General features: G+C 39.3%; 1 protein-coding gene across 2 annotated transcripts; it reads left to right on the top strand.

Annotated features, from left to right (window-relative positions):
- Nucleotides 1-789: 789 nt before the first annotated feature.
- On the top strand, nucleotides 790-9,965 carry LOC138899382 (uncharacterized). Of its 2 annotated transcripts, none has more exons than XM_070185571.1 (7): nucleotides 790-966; nucleotides 3,826-4,692; nucleotides 4,775-4,987; nucleotides 5,061-5,153; nucleotides 5,259-5,375; nucleotides 5,455-8,852; nucleotides 9,678-9,965. In XM_070185571.1, the coding sequence occupies exons 2-6, from the start codon at nucleotides 4,426-4,428 to the stop codon at nucleotides 5,662-5,664; spliced, it is 900 nt and encodes a 299-aa protein (XP_070041672.1). In that variant the 5' UTR covers nucleotides 790-966; nucleotides 3,826-4,425; the 3' UTR covers nucleotides 5,665-8,852; nucleotides 9,678-9,965. The 2 variants fall into 2 exon arrangements, with proteins under 2 accessions (XP_070041672.1, XP_070041673.1); XM_070185572.1 differs by lacking the exon at nucleotides 790-966 and adding an exon at nucleotides 1,195-1,298.
- The last annotated feature ends 4,183 nt before the right edge of the window (nucleotides 9,966-14,148 follow it).

The following is a 14,148-nucleotide window of genomic DNA, read 5'->3' as shown; positions in this document are numbered from 1 at the left end:
CAAAAAAAATATTTAGTTTCTTTTAATTAGAATTTTAATAAGCTAGTTATGGAATCTTTCTTAGTATCATTTAGTACATGTAAGTATTTAATTTTCCTATATTGTAAGAAATGTTGGTTAATCTTCTTATCTTTATAATTTAATTTATCTTTTAAAATAAAAGACAAAAAAAAAAGTAAACTAAATGAAGCTAACGTAAAAATATGATTTAATAAAGATAAACAATCCCAAATCCCCACCCCCCTTGCGTTTCTCACCTCACTTTGCACACACACATACAACACTCCTCATGTCCCAACCCCGATCCCTCATTTCCCTAATTCCCACTACAACAAATTTGATCTAAGGCCGCACTTTTTTAGACAACACTTGAAAAGTGTTGCCAAAAGTATTTGTGGGACGCTTCATAAGGGGTGGCCTTTGTCAAGCACTTTTGGATACGGATTTTAGGCAACGCTTATGAAGCGTGCCTTTTAAGGGTAAACACTACACTTTACAAGTGTTCTGAAATAACAAAATAATTGGCTACACTTACTCAAATGTAATACGATGCTTACTGAGCGTGGTAATTTAACTTTGTATAAGCTACCCCATAAAAGCGTGCTCTAATATTTCTCTAAATATTCCCGCCAAAACTTTTCCCCTAAATCTTTTCTCCCCTCAAAAAATAATAATGCCCAAAAATATCCCACTAAGTTAACTTTTATCCAAATTACATTGAAAACTCCCGTACTTCTTCTTCCCTAAAACGGGCTCTAATCATTTAGTTAAGTAGATTAGTCCCTAAACGGGCTCTAATCATCTAGTTAAGAATATTATGGTAGATTTTGTGATAATTGCTGATGGAGATGCTTAATTTCTTCTAATTGCTATTCTCAAAAGTCAAAACCCTCTTTATTTGGGTTTGGTGGACATCAGTTTCAATTGGGAAGTTCGTTTGTTTAGGGTTACAACTGCTAAAAACTTGTAAGTTTTTATGAAATTTTTGCTTTCCGTTTAATAACTTTATAATTTTTGCTATCCGTTTAATAACTAGCAACAAACTAGATAATAGTCAGAAAAAACTTCTTGAGGAAGACCGCTCCTATATCTGATCTAAAGTAGTAAATATGGAGATTGGAATTAGGAAGAATGTGATGCTAGTTACACTACAAGAAATGAGGTTTTCAATGGCGCTATTCAGTGGCGACTAAATTTGTTACCACCGAATTAAGGGATTTGGAGGAGATTCCGCAAAGCCGCCACATAAAATATATAGTCCTAGGCCTGTTTCTAATTCTACTTGCACACCAAATTGGGTTAGTTTCTCTTTCTATTTCCTAAAATTTTGTGATGTTTTGTGGGTTTATTGAATTTTTTTTTCTCTATTTATTTTTTGATCCATCTCTCTATATATGAATGGTTAATCTTGGGTATTTGAGTCTGAATTTATTAGCGAGTTTGGTTGTGTTCAAAGATGAATGTTTCGACTTTGCCGGTGGCAAAAGCTTCTACGGCTGAAGCTATGAAGCAAAAGCTTCTATTGATTCTCTCACTTCTATGTTCACCTTATTTTTCTTTTTTCTTTATTTGGTTTCTCTGTTCTTGCTACTGCTGGGGTGTCTAGATTTGTTTTTTATCATTGAATTTTAAATATTATTAATAAGTTAAAATTAAGCTAATAAAAGTAGTTTTGTGTAATTAAATTTCTGTCTAAACCTTTTAATAGGTAGTGTCTATTGTTTTTTTTTTTTTGTATGTAAGAACTGAAATTATTTTATTTTGTAAAGCAACTACCTAATTAATAGTAGCAGTTATTATTCCTTATATGAGATGTGGGTTGAGAGTCTTTGTATAGTCATATATGTGAACTTGAATTCTTTTTTACTAGAAGTATTTTTGCTAGTATTTGTACACGGCCAGAATTGCATAGTTAAACACAAGCCTATATAACTTTGTTTGTTCTGATTATTGATCATATTACACTTTTTACTTATTAATTGGTTGGATTTTTTATTGTAGAAAATAAAGATGGATAAAAGTTGGTTAAATATTAAGGATAGATGTGACATCAGGTACATTGAAGGGATAGACAACTTTCTTGATTGGGCATACAGTCAACCAAATGTGAGTACCGTGATTCGTTGTCTTTGTAAAGGATGTAGAAATACCGTATTCAAGGCAAGAATCCAAGTAAGAAGAGACTTGTTGGGTAAGGGCTTTTGGGAGAGTTACAAAGTGTGGGACTTGCATGGAGAAGTGTTAATAAGAGTTGAAAATTCTAATGTTGCAAACAAAGACGGTTTTGAGTATACGAACATGGAGGATATGAATAGTCATCCAAGGGACAATGAAGAGCCAAATGTGCATGCAAAAAAATTCTATAAGTTATTGGAAGATGCCGAAACGGAGATTTATCTTGGATGTAAGAAAGTGTCGAAGTTGTCTGTTATAGTTAGACTACTTCACTTGAAATTTCTTAATCATTGGAGCAATAAATCTGTAGATGCATTGTTGAGCTTATTTAAAGAAGTTATTCCAGAGGGATCATTGATACCAAATTCATTCTATGAAGCGAAGAAAGTGCTTCGAGACTTAGGCTTGGGGTATAACAAAATTGATGCATGTGAGAATGATTGTATCTTATATTGGCGCGAGTATGCCAATACCGAATCATGTCCTAAGTGTAGTTAGCCAAGATGGAAGTCAAAAGAAAATGGAGGTAAGAAAGTAGCTCATAAAGCCTTGCGGCATTTTTCAATCAAACCAAGACTACAGAGATTGTACATGGCAAGAGAGACATCAAAAAAGATGAGATGGCACAACGAGGAAGGTATTGATGACGGTGTCTTGAGACATCCGTCGGACTCCATGGCCTGGAAACCCTTTGACGATCGACATCCCACTTTTTCAGCAGAACTAAGAAATGTTCGACTAGGTTTAGCAAGTGATGGGTTCCAACCTTATGGGAACATGAGTACCAATCATAGTATATGGCCAGTCGTACTCGCTCCGTATAATTTGCCGCCATAGGATTGCATGAAGACTTCATATTTCATTATGACACTACTTATTCCTGGCCCTAAGTGTCCAGGCAATGATATAGATGTATACTTACAAACAATGATTGAAGAGTTGAAAGAATTGTGGGATATAGTCGTACTCGCGACCTTTTTAATATGCCTGAAAAGGATGATAGTGGTATAGAGATTGATGATGAAGCATTAATGAATGAAGAAGCTTATCAACAAGATGAAGTTGAATTTAATATGTTGTGTACCGATGATCAAGAAAATGATATTGTGGTATCTTTACATAGGGGTGATGTTGATCCACAAAGCATTACTCATAATTATGCAACTGAACAAGCTCAGAAGAGTGTGCATAATGCGGAAGATGATTTTATTAATGACAATGATATAAATATGTCAGAGGGTGAAGAAAGGGAAGAAGATGACATTGACATAGAGGACAATGATGTGGAGTGACCAAAAAATAGATTTCTTATGTCTTTTTGTGGAGTTTTCTTATATAACTTTTGGCTGCTCTTTTTTGTGGGACTTAGATAAACAGTGGTTCTTATTTGGAAGAGAATAATTCTATTATTCTTTTCTATTTGGATTGTTATATCTTGCTGGTTTTGATTCTCTTTATAAGAGAATAATTCTATTATTCTTTTCTGTTCTGATTGATATATCTTGCTTATTTTCCTATGCAGATCCGATATTTGGCTTCTTTTTCTCAATATATTTTTATTCAATCTAAAATTTCTCTATAGTTCCTGGACTATGCATAGGTTATGCTAAAATATGAATCTTTATTCATACTTCTTATATGATACTGCAGGAAATTAAATGACAGGAATTGGACAAGGTAGAAGTGGAAGGGATGGAAAGGGCCGTGGACGTGGCAACATTGGAGGATTTCGGACAGAAACGCAGCCACAAGTATCTCAGAGACAAATATTGCCACAAGTATCTCAACGACAGTCACCGCCACAAGCATTTCAGTCGCAAACACAAGCTTCAATAGAATCTGGATCAAGTAACTCTCGTCATGGACTTCGGATTGAGTCACACTCAAATCAGATTTTTGTTGAAAGTGCACATCCAACACCGGATATTGAAAATAGTGGCCCAGGTTAGTTCTCTATTGAAATCGAATTATGATTTCAGTTGGTATTTCAGGGAGCAATATGAAGATTTGTGAAAATAATACATGTTGGCTATTACCTCTCAACATGTTGGTAACTATTTGGCTTCCTGGAAACTAGCCTTTGAATATTCATCCACATTTATTGAGCAAAACTTCCTGAAACTAGTGAATTACCATATGCTTTTTTTACCATATGCTTTTTTTAAATATCTTGCCATATGCTTTTTTTAAATGCTTAAAGTGATTCTATAAAGCAAAATAACAATGATAATAGTGAATTAACAACGGTTTATGTGGATTTTTTGCGTCACAACTTCGTGCAACAAATCTAAGAAAGGCAGAGGGAAATATAAATCGTTACAAGTGGACATGAAAACGAAGCACGGAAGTAAAATTCCTATTGTCATTCCAGATGACATTATGAGAGCCGTGGGTCCTGGGTCTAGGGATATTGTTAACTATTGTGGCTTGATTATGCGAAGCACTATCTCTTTTAGAGATGGTAATTGGCAGGCAATAATTGCAAAACATGGAGAAGCAATGTGGTTGAAGGTTAAGGTAACAATTTACTTTCAATGTCAAATCGACTTTTGTCTCACACGTTATATTTACTTTCAATAGCTTTACATATTTATCTTAGGATAAATTTGAAGCTAGTGGTATGCGACAACATGTGTTGCAAGCTCTTTTGATCGACACTATGCAAAGGCTTTTTAGAGCATGGAAGACTCGACTGCATGCTGACTACTCCCTCTATGATATTGATGAAGAGAGATTGTCTTATAGGCCAGATGATATTACACCTGAAGATTGGGTGTTTCTGGTAGAACATTTTGGAAGTCCAGCATTCAAGGTAACTTGATAATAAAAATGCATAGTAAATTATAATTTAAATGTTGGCTCTTAATGAATTTATTTAATTGCAGGCTGTGAGTGAGAGGAACAAACTAAACAGAGGGAAACAAATAACTAAGCACTCATGTGGCTCAAAGTCATTTGCTGAAGTAGAGGAATCGACGGTACAAATGCATTTACCCCTACCACTATATAATTATTTCTAATTCATTGATGTTATTATGAGGTTATAAATATAAACCATTTTCATTTGTTGTTATAAATCGTAGAGAAATCCTGATAATAGAACAAAGGCAGCACCCGATCGAGTTTGGGAACTCCAAAACACTCGTAAAAATGACCAAGGAGAATTGGTGTGGTCGGATCCAAAGTCACAACAAATTCATGTAATTTTCTGACATCAGTATTTTATTTTTTGTAATGTTCTTCCTATTTTATAGTATAAACTGTTATCCATAATTGTAGGGTCAGCTCCAAGAAATTATGGTTCAACAACAATTTGAAGAGAATGAGTATCCAATGAGTGCAGATGAGATTTTAACCACTGTATTTGTGAACGAACTGGCTATGTTCGTGGAAAAGGATACAGAAAGAGGCCTCCAACGAGCTTTGGACGAACTAAAGAAGTACTTATCGAGTCTGCCGCTGCTTTACACACCAAAGACTGACGAATAACTGTACTTGTACTTAGCGGTCTCGAAGATAGCGGTAAGTGGAGTCCTAGTTCGGGAAGAACGAGGTACACAATTTATGATTTATTATGTTAGTAGGACCTTAGTTGAGGCCAAAACTAGATATCCTCACCTAGAAAAACTGGCGCTCGCCTTGCTAAGCGCCTCCAGGAAACTATAACCATAGTTTCAATGTCACCCCATATGTGTCGTAACAATTTACCCGTTAAGGAACGTTATGCATAAGCCCGAACGCTCGGGCCGATTGGCCAAATGGGTCGTGGAAGTAAGTGGTTACGATATTGATTACCGACCCCGGACCACCATTAAGTCCCAAATTTTGGTAGACTTCGTGGCCGACTTTACGCCGACCTTACTACCCGAGGTCGAAAGAGAGTTACTGATTAACTCGAGGACTTCCTCGAGAATCTTGACCCTCTTTACGGATGGCACCTCAAACGTAGAAGGGTCCGGACTTGGCATCGTACTAAAGCCACCAACATGTAAAATAATTAGACAATCTATTAAGATTGTGAAATTGACTAACAACGAGGCCAAATATGAGGCTTGGGGGCAGAGGTGATCGAAGCCAAGTGCGACTCACTCCTTGTGGTAAACCAAGTTAATGGGACATTCTAGGTCAGGGAAGAACGAATGCAGAGATACTTGGACAAGTTACATGTGACATTATATCGGTTCAAAGAATGGACTTTGCAACATGCACCTCAGGATCAAAACAGCGAAGCTGATGCCCTCGCTAACATAGGATCGTCGCTCGGGAGAAATTGTACAGCTTATGAGATCGGTGATGGAAAAGGTCATGCCGAGATCAACTCAACGAGATTTACTTGGGACTGGAGGAATAAGTACGTGGAATATCTCAGGACAAGAAAACTTCCCTCGGACCCAAAAGAATCGAGGACCCTACGTATGAAGGCAACCCGGTTTAGTTTGTCCGAGGATGGAACCTTAGTCATAACAATGTTCGATGGCCCGATCGCTATATGTTTGGGACCGGGGGATACCAAATATGTTTTGAGGTAAGTCCACGAAGGTACTGTGTAAATCATTCGGGCGTCGAATCACTAGTTCAAAAAATAATCAGAGCCGATTACTACTGGATCGACATAGAAAAAGACGCAAAGGCATTCGTTTGAAAATGCGATGGATGCCAAAGGCATGCTCCGATGATTCATCGAGCAGGAGAGCCGCTACATTTGGTCTTGTCACCCTGGCCGTTCATGAAATGGGGGATGGACATCATTGGCCCCCTTCCATGGGCACCTGGTAAGGCTAAATGTATTTTATTTATGACTGACTATTTTTCTAAATGGGTGGAAGCACAAGCATATGAAAGGTCAGAGAAAAAGAAGTCATTGATTTTATTCGGGACCACATCATATGTCGATTCGGAATACCGGCTGAGATTGTGTGTGATAACGGGAAACGGTTTATTGGCAGCAAAGTAAGCAAGTTTCTCGAAGACCATAAGATCAAAATGATCTTATCCACTCCTTACCACCCTAGTGGAAAAGGACTAGCAGAATCCACCAATAAAACCATAATCCAAAACCTAAGAAAGAGATTGATCGACACCAAAGGAAAATGAAAGAAAATGCTACCTGGGGTCCTATGGGCGTACCGTACAACCTCGAAGTCTAATACCAGATCCACCCTGTTTTCTTTGGTTTATGGCACCGAAGCTTTAATACCAGTCGAGGTCGGAGAACCAAGCATCATATTCCGATATGCAACAAAGGAATCGAACGATAAGGCTATGAGTACGGGCCTAGAGCTATTAGATTAATGGGCGAAGCCGCCCTTCTCCGGCTAGCTATCTTAAAATAGAGGATCGAAAGATATTACAGTCGAAGGGCCAACCTTCGACACTTCAATACAAGGGACTTGGTGCTAAGAAAAGTTACACTGAGCACCCAAAACCCGAACAAAGGTAAATTAGGACCAAACTGGGAAGGACCGTACCAAATTACCGAGATCATAATTGTAGGGGTTATTTTGATCCTTCACATTTTCAACTTGAACTGCCTCCTGATCATCCTTCGTTCATTACTTCCAGCAGGTAGGTTGTGATTGCTTATCTAATTCTGCGTCATGGGTTCACCACTCTTCTCTTGAAAGTCATAATACCTCATATGAAGCTACTCAAGACCTCAAACCACTAAATGGAGTGCAAATGCTTAAAATGACCGATAGGGTCGTTACATCCTCCCCTACTTAAACATATGTTTGTCCTCGAACGTGCCGAGAGTCGTTCCAAAGACATCAAAACTCCATATAAACTAACCTTACACTTACCCATGGGTGATCCCATGTCACCTCAATCAACATAAGCCTGTCAACACCACCCAACTAAAGATTCATTTTTCAACCTTAGTCCATAAACCTTGGAACCCAATCTCCAACATTCGAAATTTATTATAAGACCCGATTCTCGCATCTATACACTGTATAAGCCTGAACAAGCTGTATCAAGCCATATCTATATTCCAACTGCAGGAGCAGACATTTTTCCGCAGAAGCGTAGCTGCAGGTGCGGCAGGGGTGCCCAGAAGTGCGAAGATGCCTAGGCAGAATATATGTTACCTAATCAGAATATTTGCTCATTTCACTCATTCCTCTCTTGCTTGGGAAATATTTGGGGCGATTTGGAGGAGCCAACTTCATCATCTACCTTGAGGTAAGGAACTTCTACACATTATGAACTAAGTACATGAGTTATAATTGGATTTAAACATGGAATTTGTGGAAATTGTGAGATTTTAAGAGAAAACCTAGAATTTTTTAATTTTAACCACGAAATTGGATATGGAATTTAGAATAAATTATATATTTGAGTTTGTGATGTTATGGGTAACGTTTATCTTCGAAAAATGTTTGAAATCCAGGCACGTGGGCCCGAGAGTTGACTTTTCAAGTGGAGTTGAGAATTGGTATAAATTAATTAATTAAGATGTTTTTGGTATATTTTGATTGGTTTGCATGCTGTTTAACTAGTTTCAAATCGTTTGGCATTTGTGGAGGAGTTAGAGAGGCACTGGAGCCGGTTATGGAACTTTGGAGCGATGTAAGTCTCATGTCTAACTCTGGGAGGGGGAAACTACCACCTAGGTGATGTATTTGATATGTGCTACTTATTGTAAGGGCTACGTACGTACGAGGTGACGAGACTCCGTAAGTAGTCCTTTATTATGCTAGATTCATGTTATGTCTAGGTAAACGTAGGCCTTTATTATGCTATTACTTGCACTATTTGAACCCAATTTGGTAGTTTAAATTGTTTGAATTAATAAGTAAGAAAATGGCTAAAGATTATATTAAAATGAGCTCATTATCTAGAGATTTGGCGGGCTATTAATCATTAATAAGAATTTATATCCTTTTTGGGCTTACCTTGGAGTTGTAAATACATAATTCGCGAATCCGAAGAGTTTTCCTATTCCTGTGGATCGGGCCGCAAGCCTCGGCGATATTTATATATGTATATATATATATATATATATATATATATATATATATATATATATATATATATATATATATATGGGATGCATCCATGAATCGGTTTGTACGCCTCGGCAGTGTATATACACGACTATATGGATAGGGCCGAATGACCTTGGCGTAATTTGTGCATAAAATCGCTAAGAGTCTGAATACCCACGAGATTACCCTCTTAATTAAACTTGGAAGTTACGTAATACATTCTTTATGACATGAGATCGGATATCTAATTGAGGGTTCCTATTTGTGTATATAACATGTGGCCTTTGGGGCATTTTGTTTTTACTGATAATAATTGTTCGTTATCTACTTTTCCTTATTCTGTTGATCCCGTTGTATTTCATGTCTCTTTATGATTTCTGCATTTTATTTATTGGATCACTAGTAAGTGTCAATGTCGACCTCTCGTCACTACTTCTCTGGGGTTAGGCTAGATACTTATTGGGTACGCGATGATTTACGTACTCATGCTACACCTCTGCACTAAATGTGCAGATCTGACAGGTTCATTTGATGGTCATCCTGGCGCATAGGCGTAGCTACTGATGAGACTTTATGGTGAGTTGTTCTCTTCTCTACGTACCGCAGCCTTCAGAGTCTCCATCTTACTTATTTACTTTATTCTATCTATTTCATATTCCAAACAGATGTATTATTATTATTACACTCTTTAGCAGATGCCCATGCACTTGTGACGCTGGGTTTTGGGATATCCTAGTAGATGTTTATGGTTCGGTTCGATATTGTCACCTTTTACTTTATATCTTACAAATGTTTTATGTATTCATGATCTTTAAATGCATTGAATTATTTACTTAAAAAAACTTATGATTTCAAAAATAATAAAATAGATAATCAAGTTGGTAAATCATCGTTGGCTTGCCTAACGGCGACGTTGGGCGTCATCACCACCTATTGTGGCTTTTGGGTCATGACAACTTGGTATGAGAGCTCTAGGTTCACTTGGGTATCTAGAGTCACGAGCAAGTCTAGTAGAGTCTTGCGGATTTGTACGGAAACGTCTGTACTTATCTTCTAGAGGTTGTAGGGCTGTTAGGAGCACTTCCCTTCTTGATTCCTCGTCAGGGCGATTTTAACTTAAGAGTCACATAAAGTAAGCATGTTAATAGTTCTTTTATTTAAATTCGTTATGTTACCAACAACTCAATAGAGTATAAGATAATGAGTCCAAGTAAATAAATTCATCTTAACAATCAATTCACCAACTAATACAGAGGCAGAGGTTGGCACCTTAGAGCAACACAACAAATTACGGAGAATGCATGACTAACATAAGTGTCACGACCCCAATTTCCCTCCATAGGATATCGTGATAGCACCTAGTCTTTAAGACTAGGTAAGCCTAACATTCATGCAGAAATAACGAAAACAATGATTAAAGTCTCAATAACTCAACAACAAATATAAAGAAACTCTGCAACTCAGTATATACAACTTCCCAAAACCTACTGAATACAAGTCACAAGCTCTTTAATTTCTCAATTGAAATTATAGATCTCTTGGTATCATAACAACTTTTAAATAGTCGATACCTAGATCTCTTTGTATCACAACAAGAATGAGAGTTGGATATGAGTTTACGAAATGGGGATTGTTGTTTCTTATTTTGGTCTTCTTGGCTTTTCAAGTGATGCATTCTGTAGCAGAAGGTAATGAATGAGGACTCACCATGCTTGCTTTGGTTATTTTCTTCTTATTTAACTTCTCTATTGACTAAGTCTCGGTGGATATATAGAGTTATTCGATACTTGTGCTGGTGGAAAGTAATGAATAGTCGATATCAACTATTATGGTTGTCGCCCTATCATGCTATTCTTGATTGTCACGCCAAGACGATGACGTTGGCTATGCCAGGGTTGCGGTAGTTGGAGTGGAAGGATACTTTGGATTATGTTCCTAGTATGTGGCGTCTTTCAATAAGGCAGAACAGATGGCTGGGAAGGGGTGTGAGGTGTATCTAGCCTTTGTGAGGGATGTCAGTGTTGATATCCCTACCGTTGAGTCAGTTCCGGTAGTAAGGGATTATCCAGATGTATTTCTGACAGATTTTCTGGGCATGCCGCCCGATAGGAATATCGATTTTGGTATTGATTTATTACCGATCACTCAGCCCATTTCTATTCCACCATATCATATGGCCCAAGCAGAGCAAACGTAACTGACTCACCGGTAGGGTCTTCTTGGCTTTTCAAGTGATGTTTTCCGTAGCAGAAGCTAATGAATGGGGACTCGCCATGCTTGCTTTGGTTATTTTCTTCTTATTTAACATCTCTACTGACTAAGCCTCGATGGATATATAGAGTTATTCGATACTTGTTCTGGTGGAAAGTAATGAATAGGCGATACCAACTATTCTTGTTGTCACCTATTCAAAGATATGAATAGTCGCGACCCTTGTCTGGGTCGTGACAAACATGGTATTAGAGAAATTCAGTGTTTGTCGTGTTCGCGAAGTAGAATAGGAGTTGGGGGCTTTGGCTAGGATTGGTATCGACTATTCATTATTTTTGAATAGTCGATACCTAGAATAGGATTTGGGGGCTTTGGCTAGGATTGGTATCTAGATACCTAGAGCTCTGATCCCAGGACAACTCTTTCATCGAGTGCATGAATGTTGCTGGGGTGTTGGTCAGCCCAAATGATATCACAAGGACCTCGTAATGACCATACCGAGTCCTGCATGCAGTCTTTGAAATATCTAGCTCCCGAATCTTCAACTGATGATAGCCTAACCGCAAATCAATCTTTGGGAACACTCTGGCAGCCTATAGCTGATCAAATAGGTCATCAATGTGTAGCTATGGATACCTAATTTTCACTGTAACTTTTTTCAACCGTCGATAATCAATACATATGTGCATAGAACCATCCTTCTTCTTTACAAACAAGACTGGAGCACCCCAAGGTGATACACTAGGCCGAATGAAACCCTTATCAAGGAACTCTTGAAACTGCTCCTTTAAATCCTTTAGCTCCGCTGGGGCCATAGAATATGGTGGAATAAAAATGGGTTGAGTGCTCGACAATAAATCAATACCAAAATCGATATCCCTATCGGGCGGCATGCCCGAAAAATTCGCCGGAAATACATCTAGATAATCCCTCACTACCGGAACTGACTCAACGGTAGGTATATCAACACTGACATCCCTCACAAAGGCTAGATACACCTTACACCCCTTCCCAACCATCAGTTATGCCTTAAGGAAAGACACTACCTACTAGGAATATAATCCAAAGTACCCTTCCACTTCAACTGCGGTAACCTTGGCATAGCTAACGTCACCGTTTTGGCGTGACAATCAAGAATAGCATGATAGGGTGACAACCAGTCCATGCCCAAAATAACATCAAAATCTACCATACTAAGCAACAATAAGTTAGCTCTGGTCTCAAACCCACCAAGAACAACTAAAGACGACCGATAGACACAGTCAAAAATAATAGAATCTACCACTGGCATGGACACATAGACAAGAGAACTCAAGGAATCAAGTCATATACCCAAATATGGAGCAAAGTAAGATGATACATAGGAATAAGTGGAGCCTGGATCAAATAAGATCGATGCATCTCTTTGACAAACTAGAACAATACCTGTGATAACTGAGTCGGATGCAACCGCTTCCGTCCTAGTAGGAAAAGCATAGCATCTGGCCTGGCCTCCTCCTTTAGGGCGACCTCTACCCGCCCGACCTCCACCTCTAGCTGGCTATTCAAGTGGAGTGGCAACTTGTGCGATAACCACGACCTAAAAAGTCTGGGGGCCCTGTGGAATATGTGGAGCCTGAGTGGTCTATGGATGTGCACCCCTCAAAACAAGCTCTTAGAGGACGTGGCTGCTAGAACTAGCTCGGGCCTAGTCGGCTAGACTGACTATTGAAATCACCCCGTGCAGGAGGTCCATTAGACAGTGGCGGTGCATAATGGGTGACCTGAGATTTAGTAGTGGCCGAAACACCATTGGAAGCTGGGAGTGCTAAATGAACAGGATGCCTCACATAGCCTCTACCATGACGGGGCTGCAACTGAGGAATGAGCACCATTATATGTGGCAGAATCTCGAGGCCTCTTGACCTCCCTATCCTCTCTCGCCTGACACGATATACTCTCTAACTCCTAGCGATCTCCACTACCTGCTGGTATGGGGTATTAGTCTCCAACTCTCGATCCATGCTGAATCTAATACCAGGGTTGAACCCCTCAATAAATCGATGAACTCGCTCTCTGACAGTGGAAACTAATGCAGGTGCATGTCTGGAAACTCGTTGAACCGGACAACATACTCCAATACGGTCATAGTACCCTGGCACAGCTGCTCAAACTCTGCGCGCCATGCATCCCTAAGACTCTGGGGAACAAAATCTCTCACGAACATCTCTGAGAATTGAGCCAAGCTGAGTGAAGCGGCCTCGACCGGGCTACCCAACTCATACGCTCGCCATAAGCCGCTCCCTTAAGCTGGAACGTAGTGAAAGAAACTCCACTCGACTCCACAATACCCATAGTATGGAGTATACGGTGGCACTCCTTAAGAAACCATGTGCGTCCTATGAAGCCAAACTGAAAGTAGAAGGCTGGTACTTCTTGTACCTCTCAAGCCTGAGCTGCTGCCCTAACCTCAGGCTGAACTAGGACAACCGACTGCACTAGTATGACCTCTAGGACCTAATCAACCTCGACTCGCTGTTCTGGGGTATGGGCTGCAGGAGTCCGTGCTCCTCACCCGACTCGAGATGTGGTAGGAGCAAGTGGGATCAACCCTGCCTGAGCAAGAGTGCCAAACATGCTGAAAAATTAGGCGATGGTCTCCTGAAGTGTAGGGGCAGCAACAAGCATCTCAGGTGCCTGCCCCCTAACTAAAGCTACTGGTGGCTCCTCTGTTATAGCTCTGGCAGGTATTCTGGCTGCACTACGTGCCCGTCTTCGACCCCGAACTTTCGCG

This window comes from Nicotiana tomentosiformis, chromosome 9, assembly GCF_000390325.3.
Source record: "Nicotiana tomentosiformis chromosome 9, ASM39032v3, whole genome shotgun sequence".
NCBI classification, from domain to species: Eukaryota; Viridiplantae; Streptophyta; class Magnoliopsida; order Solanales; family Solanaceae; genus Nicotiana; species Nicotiana tomentosiformis.
This window is presented reverse-complemented; position numbering and strand designations above follow the sequence as displayed.